The sequence below is a fragment of the Diceros bicornis genome, chromosome 26 (assembly GCF_020826845.1).
Source record: "Diceros bicornis minor isolate mBicDic1 chromosome 26, mDicBic1.mat.cur, whole genome shotgun sequence".
In the NCBI taxonomy this organism is placed as follows: Eukaryota; Metazoa; Chordata; class Mammalia; order Perissodactyla; family Rhinocerotidae; genus Diceros; species Diceros bicornis.
The window spans coordinates 7,633,874-7,646,787 of NC_080765.1; the positions used below are offsets into that span (position 1 = coordinate 7,633,874).

Genomic DNA, 12,914 nt, shown 5'->3' on the forward strand with positions numbered 1-12,914 from the left:
GATGAAAATGAATGAATACAATTAGCTTCGGTGTTAAAGACCGAGGAGAAACAGTAAGTGGAACCTTCCCTAGTACAGGAAGAGCAAAGCAAGACTCACCGGTCGTGAACTGGCCCTTCAGCTTCTGGAAGACGGGGTCCTGAGCAGTGGCTTGTGCCCGCCGGGCTAGAGACTCGGAGGCTGCACTGGAGAACATGGTTGAGACATTGGACACGTTCTCCAGGCCAACCCCGAATGTGCTCACCAACTTCTTGACAAAATTGAGAGTGTGGGGGGTAATCTTGGCATCAGACACGGCCCCACTTTTCTCAAATGCAACAGAGTAACATTTCGCCAGGCCCTGCTGGAGCTGCCTGAGAACCTGGTGGAAATAGACCAAAGATAACTCACAAAACAGAGCGCTGAAGCAACTGACCAACCAAAAAGCACCTGTCCAGCACATCCCCACCGCCACCAGCTCTTTTTCCTGTGGCCACTTGGCAAACAGTTGGTGTAAAATCAGCGTGTGCAGAATAGATGGAATGCCTGTGTGCTCCACACCATGAACTACATTTTTAACAATGAGGAGTAAGTGTCCTGGACATTTAAAAAACCAAAAAACCCACTTTTTTGGTCACACACATACCCTTCTGTTGATTAATCACGGAAAAACTTTATTTTCAGAGAGCTTCAGTGTTACCGCTGCACGTCTGTGTGCAACACACAAAACACACAGTAGTAACGAGGGGCCTAGGGGCAATGAAGGCTGGTTATTTCATCATCAGCTTACCCAACCACCATTAAGGAGGGGCCTGGCTGCTGAAAACATCACTGAGAACTCACTCCCTGGGTGTCACCCACATACCACTCCTGCTCACAGCCACCACTGCTGCCTGCTCAACTCAGGAATTTAAGTGATCGAGCAAACAGAAGCGAGCCAAGCAAGCATTTTAAGGCCAGAAATGGCTTTTTCAATTTCATCTTTTTCATTTGAAGTATTCTGCCTCAAATATTTAAGGCTGCACTAGTGTGCAGACATTAACTATCTGCCTGCTCCATCATTCAGTTCAACAACAAATATATAAAAAGACCAGGCAGATGATCGAAAGATAACACAGCCACAAAAGCACACAGAACAATACATTCCCAAGATCAGATCAAATACCTCTTCATGCCAGTTCTCTCTGAACCAGACCATCTGATCGACGATGCCTTCCAGGGAAGACAGGAGGGTGGGGTGGAGCTCCCGCTGCATGTGCATGATTCGGCTGCAGCGCCACATTGGGGCTGTGGCTCTTATGGGCCCTGGATCTGATGCAGAATGGGACTGGTTACCCACTGAACTTGGCTGCTGCTGTCCAGAATCTGAGAGCAACACACACAACGCCAATGTCAGCGCAAAACTGACCGATGCGAGAGCTCGGTGCTCTAGAGGACCCACCGGCCAAAGGAACGCTGGTTCCTGCCGTGTGTTAACACGTTGTGAGAGTGTGTGGGAGATGCCCTGGTTCTAAGGAGAGGTGCACGGGGGGCCTGTACACCCTGGCTTTGGTAAAAAGCAAAAAGCGCACATGTTGTATGAGAAAGCAAACAGGGCGCATGCCTACTGTGACCTGGATGAGGGCGGACAAGTGCTCACTGTACTTGCCCTTTCACCCTGACTGTAAGTCTGAATATTGTTTAAATGTTTGGAAAAAGTAGTTCACAATGCATTCCTTGTATTATATGCTTGCTCAGAGAATCTAAAAGTAGATGAGGAAGTCTACATTTTTTCCTCTAGGAAAGCCAAACCATGTGTGTAAAATAATATTTTAAGAAAATACAGTCACTTGCTGTATGAAAAATATGTTGTGAGCCCCTGAAGCCCATTTTTACAGCTTCAGCTTGCTTAGAATAAAAAATCAATTTTCAAATGACCAAACAGAAATCCACCTAGGTAGACCCAGGGGGTCAGAGCTGAAATGCACTGTGCAATCTCCTGACCCACCCAGCAGTGGGCGGTGCTACCACGGTCCAGCAGATAAAGTCACCTGCTTAGAAAGACTCTGGCCTCGAAGCATGAGTGTCTGGGTATTAAAAAAATTGTGAGGCAAACGGTGCTTTAATTGCTTATAAAGTACCATGTTTAGTGGGTATCTAAAACCATTAAATAAGTTATTTCTTTACATACTAGGACTATTCAATATAGATTAAAAGTCATACATTTTGAGTAAATTTTTACATCGGATAAGATTGATTTCTATGCTGATTTCTTCTGACAGCTGAAGATATTCCTTATAACCTTATAACATACATATAGTAACTGACATTGATACTGCTTACCAGGATGCATTTATAGCTAATGAGGCAAGTTAAACTTTATAATTATTTCTAACTAAAAATTTCATGTTTTTTCTACTCACGGATCAAGTCACTCAGGTACATGAAACACTCAGTTCATTTTGTCAGAGGAAAACCATAAACCTGACTCAGAGATCAGGCTTTGCCTCTCGGGCCCAGTGTCCTCTCACTGGCTAAAGAAAAGCCCGGCCCACATGCTGGCAGCGAGCTGTGGGGCAGGCGTGTGTCCACAGCAGTCAGGACACGGAATGCCCCACGAAGCGACCCTCCTCGCCTGGCTGCGGGCCCCACTGAGACGTACCGCTCTTGTAGCGCTCCCGCTGCTCTATTTTCAGGGTCAGGTACAGGGTCCGGATAGGAAAGTAGACTGCTTGGGGATACACTCGTCCAACCTGCTCAGAGACACGGGGTAATGAAGAGCACTGCTCACACTGCACTTCTGGATGAAGACAACTTGTATTAAAAATAGTCGATGCTCATCATAAATAGGGAGCTGGTCTGCATTTGGACCAAGGAAGTAAATACTGCACCATTGATCTAATTCATGAGGCCGGATTAAACTACCAGTAAAACATCTAGTTTAGCTTTAAAAGACCCAAGAAAGATCAACGTGGTGCATTTCATCAGTTCTGCCCAGGGCCTGTCAATGACAAAGAAACCACACTTCCATTTGACTCAGTAAATCTGAAGAAGGCAAAACGCACAAGTCCCCAGATCTTACTCGGGCAGATAGCAGGAAAACAATGACCTCAGTCAGTCTTTGCATTGGGCACAGCTCCCTGGACTTGTGACCTGATTCTAACTGACAAGGAGGCTCATTAGTGAATAACTTTACTCTGTGTGACTGCAGCAAGAGGAGACTGAAAATCTTCTATTTAAGGTAAGAATCCCCAATTTTACCAAACTGGGGTTATTATGGCTCCTTTAAAAGGGCTGAGTAGATACTATCTAGCTCAGACAGAGGCCACAGGGTGGCTGGCTAACATACATTTAGAGATGTTCAAGGAATGACAATACCCAATAAACTGAATCTACATCCCAACAGATAAACTCCAAAATGCCAGCACCCAGGAACACTGCTACAGCCTCTCAAGGGAAAAATAAAATCATTTCTGGGTACAAGGCAGATGATGCATCACACGTAAAGAGCAAAGTACACAGGATAGACAGAAGGATGAGCACATGTTCCTAAGTGCTTGGTTACAGTGCTACTCATTCATGAAAAGTTCTATGACTCCGTAATTTTATAAAAAGCAGCACACAGTCAAAGGTACTCAGACTAAACTGTATCCAAATTTCTAATGTTTGGGTCCTTCTTCTGGGTCCTCCCTCTACCCTCAGTCTTTTCACAGGAGAGGGACAATCTGGAACCATTCTCAAATAATGGCCACTAAAGCCTTTTTTATAGGACTCTGGCCTGTCCAATTCCCCACCCCGCACAACTTTCAGCCTCTAACAGCTGCAGCCGAGCAACTGTACGGAGGGCAATGACTATCACAACGACGGCAAATGTTAGTCTTAAGGGAAGCTCTGAAGAGCTGCTAGCACATGGCAGGAAATCAGCTGTAAGATCTCAATCAGACACACATCTCACTGTGAGTTACTCTGAGTTCTCACTAGTAATCTCACATCTTAAGAGAATATTTTACTTGAATTGTACGTGACAACATGTTCAAACAAAGAAATTAGCATTTTAACACTATAATCCTCTACCAGTTTATTTCATTTCAACCTCAATATATTCTTCAATCACTTTCAATTGTGCTTTATATCAAGTGATATCTAAATGTGTACATCTTCTCATCTCTTTGACTTATTTTCAATACTTTGAGCATCCATTTTCTTTCTGGAAAAAAAGGATGTGAAATGAAGACAATTTTTTTGTGAACAAAGACATCTTGCTATTCCCACCTGGCTAATGAGGTTCAAAAGCAGCTTTCCCTCGGAGCCAACCAGACAGGTGAGCAGCTGTGGGATCCAGGCCAGCCACTGGATGGGTGGCACACCGATGCAGTACTTGTCAACAGCATCTGCCAAAGTATTTTTGTCATCATCAAAACTCAAAAGCCACAGCACCTAAGACAGGAGAAAAAATTCTAGAGTTCAATGAAAATTCTGAGGCCCTTAATCGTGACTTTTCCCCAACATTAAAACACTCTATAGAGTAGCTTTACTGGCAATGCAGAAACACATCTACAAGAGGGCCAGCAATATTGCTAAACTTAAAATATATATTTTACAGATAAGTAAAATCTAAAATTGGACTATTGTTTTTCTCTAGATTTAGCTTTAATGCCAATCCAATCTGCTGGCCAGGGGTGGCCCGTGACCCCAAGGAGGCAACAGATGGCCAGGTGATTAGCTGGCCAACCTGCTAATCACAAGTGCTCTCACCAGAACAAAAGGCACTTCTGCTACAAATCTCAGATGAACACCACCCTAGGATCAGGGCGGCCACATTTCGGCAGCCTGGTGTCCACAGACATCTGAAACAATTACATTGAGAAGCCAGCAAATCTGGAGTCAGATATTTAGGCAGCTTCTTTCTGTTACTATAATTGGGTTGTGCTTCTACAGTTGGCTTTAACTACTAGGTGCTGATGTTCGTTCCAAATTTTGACGTTAAATCAAGAAATTCTAAAAAATCCAAACCTTTAATGGACAAAACAGAAAAGTAGAACAATTTTCTTAAGTTTTCTGCAAGAATTAATTCTGGGTTGTATTTCTGTGTTCTTTGGGAAGGACAGGACGAGAGGGAGCAATACTGAAGAAGGACTCTCGGTCACGAGGGTCATCGTGGGGCATGTGTCAATCGCTGACCCTGTCCCTGGTGCTAGACTGGGGCAACGTGGAATGAGAACTCTAGCAGTTGAGACCTCACTCTGAAGTGTTTGCAGAGATCATGTGATTCAGTGTCACCTGTGACTAGAGCTAACCAGCTCTGTGGCTGTGTGCGCTGTCCCTGCAGGTGAGAGATTAGAATCCATTGGGTGTCTGGCAGGTAAGTCGCCCTTGCAGACCCCTCGTCAGTCTGCAGGAATCTCTGTCCAGTGTGAGATCCCACAGAGAACGCTGGACTGGAGTCCTAAGACCTAGACTCAAGGCTCAGTTTTGTATGGGACCCCGAATGTGTTCAGGACTCGGTCTTCTCAGCTTAAAAATGGAACTATGGAAGAGACTTTGAAGAGTGATGGGAATTGAGAGTTAAGGCATGAAATAACGCCTCACACCAGCACGCGTTAGTAAATAGCTGAATTTTCATCCAAACTTGAAGGCTACCAGGTGGTCTTTGGTCAAAGCTAATTCTTTTGGTCTCACCTTGGCTAAGTACTTCCTGGATTTGCTCTCGTTCTGATGCCGGCAGGCGTGCAGGTAACAGGTAATGGCAGACACTCCAAGATGCAGCTGCCGCTCCTTCACAAAGATGTTCTCCAGGTAGTCACCCCACATGGCCCAAGCCTTCACAAGCACGTCATGCATTTGCACAGCTGCAGAAAAGGCTTTGTTTGCTTCCTCAGACCTGTGAGGGCACAAAATCAAAACAAATATTTTTTAGATGAACTTCACATAACATAAAATCAATCATTTTAAAGTGAATAATTTATGGGCATTTAGTACATTCAAAATGTCGTGCAACCACTACCCCCATCTAGTTCCAAAATATTTTCATCACCCCAAAAGAAAATCCTAACCACTGAGCAGTCATTCTCCATTCCCCCAACCTCCAGCCCCTGGGGCCACCAATCTGCTTTCTGTCTCTATGGATTTTCCTATTCTGCATGTTCCATATAAACTGAATCATACATTATATGATTTGTTTGTGTCTGGCTTCTCTCACTTAGCGTAGTGTTTTTGAGGTTCATCCATGTTGCAGTACGTGTCAGCACCTCATTCCTTTTTATGGCTGAATACTATTCCATTGTGCACATCCACATTTTGTTTACCCATTCACCTGAGTTGTTTTGACGTTTTGGCTATTATAAACAGTGCTGCTATGAACATTCATGAACAAGGATGTGCTTGAGCAGCCATTTTCCATTCTTTTGGGTATATACATAGGAGTGGAATTGCTGAGTCATATGATAATCCTATGTTTAATTTTTTGAGGTACTGCCCAACTGTCTTCCACAGTGGTTGCACAATGTTACTATCATACCAACAATGCACAAGACATCAGAAGAGAACTACAGACTCATATCCCTTATGAATATAGGTGCAAACATCCTTAAAAAAAATACCAGCAAACCAAATCCATGGGCAGTATTAAAAGGATTACTCACCACGATCAACTGGGATTTATCCCAGCAATGCAAGGTGGTGGTTCAACATACAAAAATCAATCAATACAATATACCATATAACAGAATGGAGGAGAAAAACATGATCATTTTCGTTGACGCAGAAAAAGCATTTGACAAAATTCAACACTCTCTCATGATAAAAACACCCAACAAACTAGGAATAGAGGAAACTACCTCAACATAATACAGGTCACATCTGAAAAGCCCAGAGCTAACATCACACTCAATGGTGAAAGACTGAAAGGTTTTCCACTAAGATGCCCACTTTCATCACTTCTATTTAACTTAGTACTGGGTGTCCTAGCCAGAGCAATTAGGCAAGAAAAAAAATAAAGGCACCCAGAATGAAAAGGAAGACGTAAAACTATCTCTATTTGCAGAGGACATGATCTTATATACAGAAAAACCCTAAAGAATCCACAAAAAAACTATTAGAGCAAATAAATTCAGAAAAGTTGAAAAATATAGGATCATTAAACAAAATTCAATTGTATTTCTATACCTTAGCAATGGACAATCTGAAAATAAAGTTAAGAAAACATTCTATAATAATATCAGAAGGAATAAAATATTTAACAATAAATTTAACATAAGAAATGCAAGCTTTGTACAATGAAAACTATAACACATTGTTAAAAGAAACTAAAGATGACCTAAATAAACCTATCTTGTGTTCATGGATTGGAACATCAGTACTGTTATGATGGCAATATTCCCCAAATTAACCTACAGATTCAGTGCAATCCCTATAATAATTTCAACTGCCTTTTTTGCCTAAATGGATAACCTAAAATTCATATGGAAATAAGGTAAGGGGTAAGGGACCCCAAATAGCCAAACAATCTTGAAAAAGAACAAAGTTGAAGAACACTTCACAATTTCAAAACTTACTGCAAAGCAACAGTAACCAAGACAATGGGGTACCATCATAAGAATGAACATACACATCAATGGAACAGAATTAAGTGTCCAGAAATAAACCTATACATTTCTGGTCAACTGGTTTTCAACAAGGATGCCGAGGCCATGCCCCGGGGAAAGAATCGTCTTTTCAACAAATGGTGCTGGGACAACAGGATATATACATGCAGAAGAATGAATGTGGACCACTACCTCATGTCATACCTAAAAATTAACTCAAAATGGATTAAAGACCTAAATGTAAGAGCTAAACCTACAAAACTCTGATAAGGAATCACCGGAGTAAATGCTCATGACCTTGGGTTAGGCAATGGTATCTTAGATATGACACCAAAAGGACAAGCAAAAGAAAAAGAAAGCAAAAGAAAAAAACAGAAAATTGAACTTCATCAAAATGATAAACTTTGAGCATTAAGGACACTATCAAGAAAGTGAGAAGACAGCCTATAAACAATGTGAGAAAATATCTACAAATGATATATCTGAAAGAGACTTATATCCAGACATAAGAATTATAACTCAACAATAAAAAGTTAAATAACTCAATTAAAAAATGCACAAAAGAACTGAATAGACATTTCTATAGAGAAGATATACAAATGGTCAATAAGCACATAAAAGAGGCTAAACATCATTAGTCATCAAGAAAATGCAAACCAAAAGCACAACGAGATACCACGTCACACTAGGATGGTGATAATCAGAAAAATGAAAAATAACAAGTGGTGGCTAGCATGTGGAGAAATTAGAAACCACAAACACTGTTGGTGGGAATGTAAAATGGTGCAGCCACTGTGGAAAACCGTTTGGCAGTTTCTCAAAAAGATAAATGAAATACCGTATGACCCAGCAATTCCGTTCCTAGGTACAGATCCCAGAAAACTGAAAACATGTCCACACAAAACCTTGTACGTGAATGTTCATGGCAGCATTATTCATAGTAGCCAAAAAGTGGAAACAACCGAAATATCCAATATATGGATATACAATGGAATATTATTCAGCCATGAAAAGGAACGAAGTACTGATACACGCTACAACATGAGTGAACCTTGAAAACATTATGCTAAGGGAAAGAAGCCAGTCACAAAGGGCCACAATGTGTATGATTCTAATTATGTGAAATGTTCAGAATAGGCAAACCATAGAGACAGAAAGTAGATTAGTGGTTGTCAAGGGACAAAGGAAGGGGAGAATAAGGAAGGAGTGACTGCTAATAGGTATGTGGCGTCTTTTGGGGAAGACAGAAATGTCTTAGAATTAGCAAGTGGTGATGACAGTATAACACTGTGAATATACTATGATCCACTGAATTGTACACTTTTGAATGGTGTATTTTATGTCATGTGAATTTAATACATTAAAAAAAAAAGGATAAAAAGGGGCCAGCCTAGTGGTGTAGTGGTTAAGTTCACGCTCCCCGCTGCAGCGGCCTGGGGTTTGTGGGTTTGGATCCCAGGCGCAGACCTACACACCGCTCATCAAGCCATGCTGTGGCAGCATTCCACATACAAAATGGAGGAAGACTGGCACAGATGTTAGCTCAGGACAATCTTCTTCAAGAAAAAAAAAAAAAAAGGATAAAACCCTTTCATCTTGACAAAATCACTTCCTTATTTAAAAATAAGCTAAAAATCCAACTCCTATATACTGAAAATGTGAAAAGTAGGCTTTAAAGCTCTACATACGGCAACAGGCCGCATCCTGTAAGTACATCTCATTTGTATACTTTTTACAAAATTTCATCTGATGTTCATTTCTCTAAAACAAGATTCAGCAACCTTTTTCTATAATGGGCCAAACAGTAAATGGTTTAGGCTTTGCAGGCCACACAATTTCTGTTACGTCTTCTCAACTCTGCTGCCATAGTGTGAAAGCAGCCATAGACAACGCCAGTGGGTATGGGTGTGTTCTGATACATCATTTACAAAAACCAGACACTAGCCAGATTTGTCCCGTAGGCCACAGTTGACTGACCTACTGCTCTAAAACAAAATCATCTCCATAAAAGGAATCAACTCTGTTGCAAAATGTCATGCTGAGAAAACGGGGAAATGAATCCATGTTATCAGCAGTTCTATATTCCAGCAACTCGTTTTTAAAAAGCTTTTTAAGTAATACACATCAGATTGGCTTATCAATCTGCTGCAAGTTACTATCTTCGCGGAGGTATAACACCAGAAATATCACACTTGACAACTATCACTAAATCATACCAATTTCTAGCTTGAACATCACATTGGCTTCAAGTTATAAATAACTAAATAATCAGATGAGTTTCTCTCATCCTTCCCTTATACAACATACATACTTGTTGATCTGAGCCAAGAACATTCCCTTGAGTGCATAAAATTCAGCTGTCATCTCTTTTGTGAAATATTTTAAGTTTGTAGATTCAATAACTTCAAGGCCCTATTTAAACAAAAAAAAAGAGTAGGAAAAAAGTTCTTGAAATTTCTAGACAATAAAACAAAAACTTCATTAAAATATTTATCTAGGCAACAAGCCCTAAGGGTGACTAACCAGCGTACTTTAAATTGACAAGACTTGCCTACCATGAATATTCGCTGACGGACAAGTGGTACTTAAACTGAGTCACTAAATGACAAGTTCAGTTCTAGATACCTTAAGGGTATGATTGTCTCCAAAGCTTCATATGTCTAGTCAGTTTCATTGCTTTTATGAATATTCCTCTGAACATAACCAAATTCTACCTCATACCCTCATAATCTTATAGTTTTTAATTTTCTTTCCTTAAATACATTAACCAAATATACAGCAGAACAGAAACCATCAAATATGCAAGTCGTTTCCTTTCCCTTTCTTGTTTTGGAAGGATTGTTTCCCACTACTACGGCTGTGTTTACAGAAAGTTCTAATCCTCCTTCCCTGTGATCTGAACCAGTTTCCAAGTGGACACTCCCACTCTTTCCTGGAACCCCTTGGCCAAGGGGCAGGCAGTGGGTCCCACTGGCACTCTACCTGCATACACTCGTTTTTCCCCATGACTCCTGCCAGTTGGAGGTAGCATTTGACTTGCTGTCGAATCTTCTGGAAGCAATCCACAATAGGAACGGTTGGAATAGTATGAATACGACTTAATATATCCAGAGCTACATTAACCAGTCCTTGTTTTCGGGCAATTTTCCCATATTGGATGATTGCTGAAGCTGATGCGTGAACCCCAAGCATAGCGTTATTTGAACTTGGATCATGCTGAGAACTATTTTCATAGGCAGTTACAATGGCTAGAAAGCAAAGAAACAAGTTATCAGTCCACGTCAAACATTTCTCAAAGTATTCCACAATAAGGCTTCAATAAAAAATGAAAACAAAACACACACAGCTTATGAAAATGGGAAGCTCTGTGATAAACCCTCATTACTTTTCCTTGTATTTTGTATCAAAAGAAAGATGTAAGCAGCACTAACTATTGAGTTGAGCTTTACCATCCTGGCTAACTAAATCATGAGGGATGCTCTAAACAAACAGATGCCTGGCAGCTTTAGGGGATGAGCAGAGGGGACCAGGAACACTCGAGAAGGCTACACATAGCCACCTGAGAGCAAATCTTCCTCCAAACAAAGAGTGCCACAACCTGTGGCTCCTATCCCACTGGTCTGAGCCCCTGATGCAACAGGAAGTGTCTAGCAGCAATTCTGTTCTAGTTAGAAAAAGGTAACAGGGAGGGGAAAAAAAGCTTCCCATCTTTCACCACCTGCATCTTTACCCTCACCATACCAACCATCACCTACCATACCCACCAAAAAATAGAAAATCTGGTAAAAGAAAAAAAAACAAAACCAAGACAAGAAACCAGAAGAGTGGGGTGTCTGGAAAATTACATGATGAATGCATGCCGGACCAGGTAGGTTTACCCTGGTAATGATGCTGCCTCCACATGAAGACGCTGCTCCAGTGGGACAAGTCGTCAGACACAATGGGCAGCCTGTTCCTCCAGGTCTTCACCACCGTCTTCATGTCGTGCAGACTGTTGTTCCTCCCTAGGTTGGTCGGCTGTAAGCCTGCGTTTATTTGCGCAGCTTCCTGAAGTTCAATGATTTGCTGAGCTGCCTGAATGGGACCAGTGTAAGAAATTCCACAATAAGCACTATATTACAGATCAAATGAGGAAAACAAATCACAGAGTCAATCAGGAGCCTGACCTTTATTAAGACCTCACGGTTCAATTACCAAAGGAAGCACTCTGACGTATACAGATACCCTACATCCCAGATTTAATTTCTTCTTCACCTCGAACACTACTCTCACGATCCTCCAATTTTAAAACCTCAGCTCTGAGGCTACTGTGAGACAGGAAATTGGGAGAACAACAGACTGCCCTTGCTGATGGGAAGTCTCCAAACTATCTTCTCTTCTCCATTCCCTTTGCCACCAACCAAGTGTGGCTCTTTGTCTACAATGTCTAAGACAGAACAGCCTTGTCCCCCTGCCCTCAGGCTTTCCTTCCATCAACATTTAAACCCCACAGCCATATTAAATGTCTTAAAACATGGTTCTAGCGATCTCTTTGGGCTGATATATGTACTTTCAATCACATCCCTTATGAGTCTGTCTAGACTACTACTCTTTAAACCCCAGATGTGTTGCTGGCTCTAAACTTGTGGTGCTATCTCCTTCCCGGGAACATCCTGGACACAATTCTGAGGCTATCCCAACTCTACCCATCAAGTCCTACCTTCCCCTCCCACAGGGATTTCTCCCTCCTCTGAATGCTTATGCTTATTTTCTTTCCTACTCCCACAGCACTGAATTGTACTCTCCCTCTTATTTTAAATTTTGCTTCTTATGGATACACCTTCTCCCTCTAGTTAGATGTTCCTTTGAGGCAGAATCTACGTTTTAAAATTGTTTGAATCTTGCAAACAAAGCATCTTATTCAGAACTCAGTATCCTGTTGTTGGTCTTAATTTTAAAAACTGCCTAGAAGAATTCATGCTTTCCATCTATATTTCAAATTTAGCTCATTACATTCAGATTTTTGAAAACTTTATCTAATCCCTTCCCCAACCAAAACCTACTGAAAATAGAACAATGGGATGTTTGTTTTATAACGGCTTTACTGATACATAATTAAAATATCATCAAAATCACCCTTTAAAGTGTACAATTCTGTAGTTTTTAGTATATTCCCAGAGTTGTACAACTATCACCACTGTCTAACTATAGAACATTTACACCCTTCCCAAAGGAAGCCCTGGGCCCACTGGTAGCCACTCTCCATTCTCCCTCTTCCAGATGCTGATAACCACTCACCTGCTGGCAGAGTCCCCAGGGCGGGTATGTGTGTGCATGTGTGTGCGCATACACACACAGAGGCTAGAGGAGTGGGAAGAAGTGTGTTCTGTGGAG

The 12,914-nt window shown here is 41.4% G+C and overlaps 1 protein-coding gene across 12 annotated transcripts in view; it reads right to left on the minus strand.

Annotated features, from left to right (window-relative positions):
- Positions 1 to 12,914, minus strand: part of TRRAP (transformation/transcription domain associated protein) — a 118,730-nt gene that overhangs the window by 17,420 nt on the left and 88,396 nt on the right. For 6 of the 12 annotated variants that reach the window (XM_058569264.1, XM_058569267.1, XM_058569263.1 and 3 more), the window contains 8 exons: positions 11,387 to 11,615; positions 10,524 to 10,789; positions 9,853 to 9,953; positions 5,638 to 5,839; positions 4,231 to 4,395; positions 2,621 to 2,711; positions 1,145 to 1,344; positions 100 to 361 (listed from right to left, as the gene is read on the minus strand). In XM_058569264.1, the coding sequence (XP_058425247.1) occupies positions 100 to 361; positions 1,145 to 1,344; positions 2,621 to 2,711; positions 4,231 to 4,395; positions 5,638 to 5,839; positions 9,853 to 9,953; positions 10,524 to 10,789; positions 11,387 to 11,615 (1,516 nt within the window). The remainder of the gene's footprint in view (positions 1 to 99; positions 362 to 1,144; positions 1,345 to 2,620; positions 2,712 to 4,230; positions 4,396 to 5,637; positions 5,840 to 9,852; positions 9,954 to 10,523; positions 10,790 to 11,386; positions 11,616 to 12,914) is intronic. The other 6 variants (XM_058569270.1, XM_058569266.1, XM_058569265.1 and 3 more) reach the window with 3 other exon arrangements.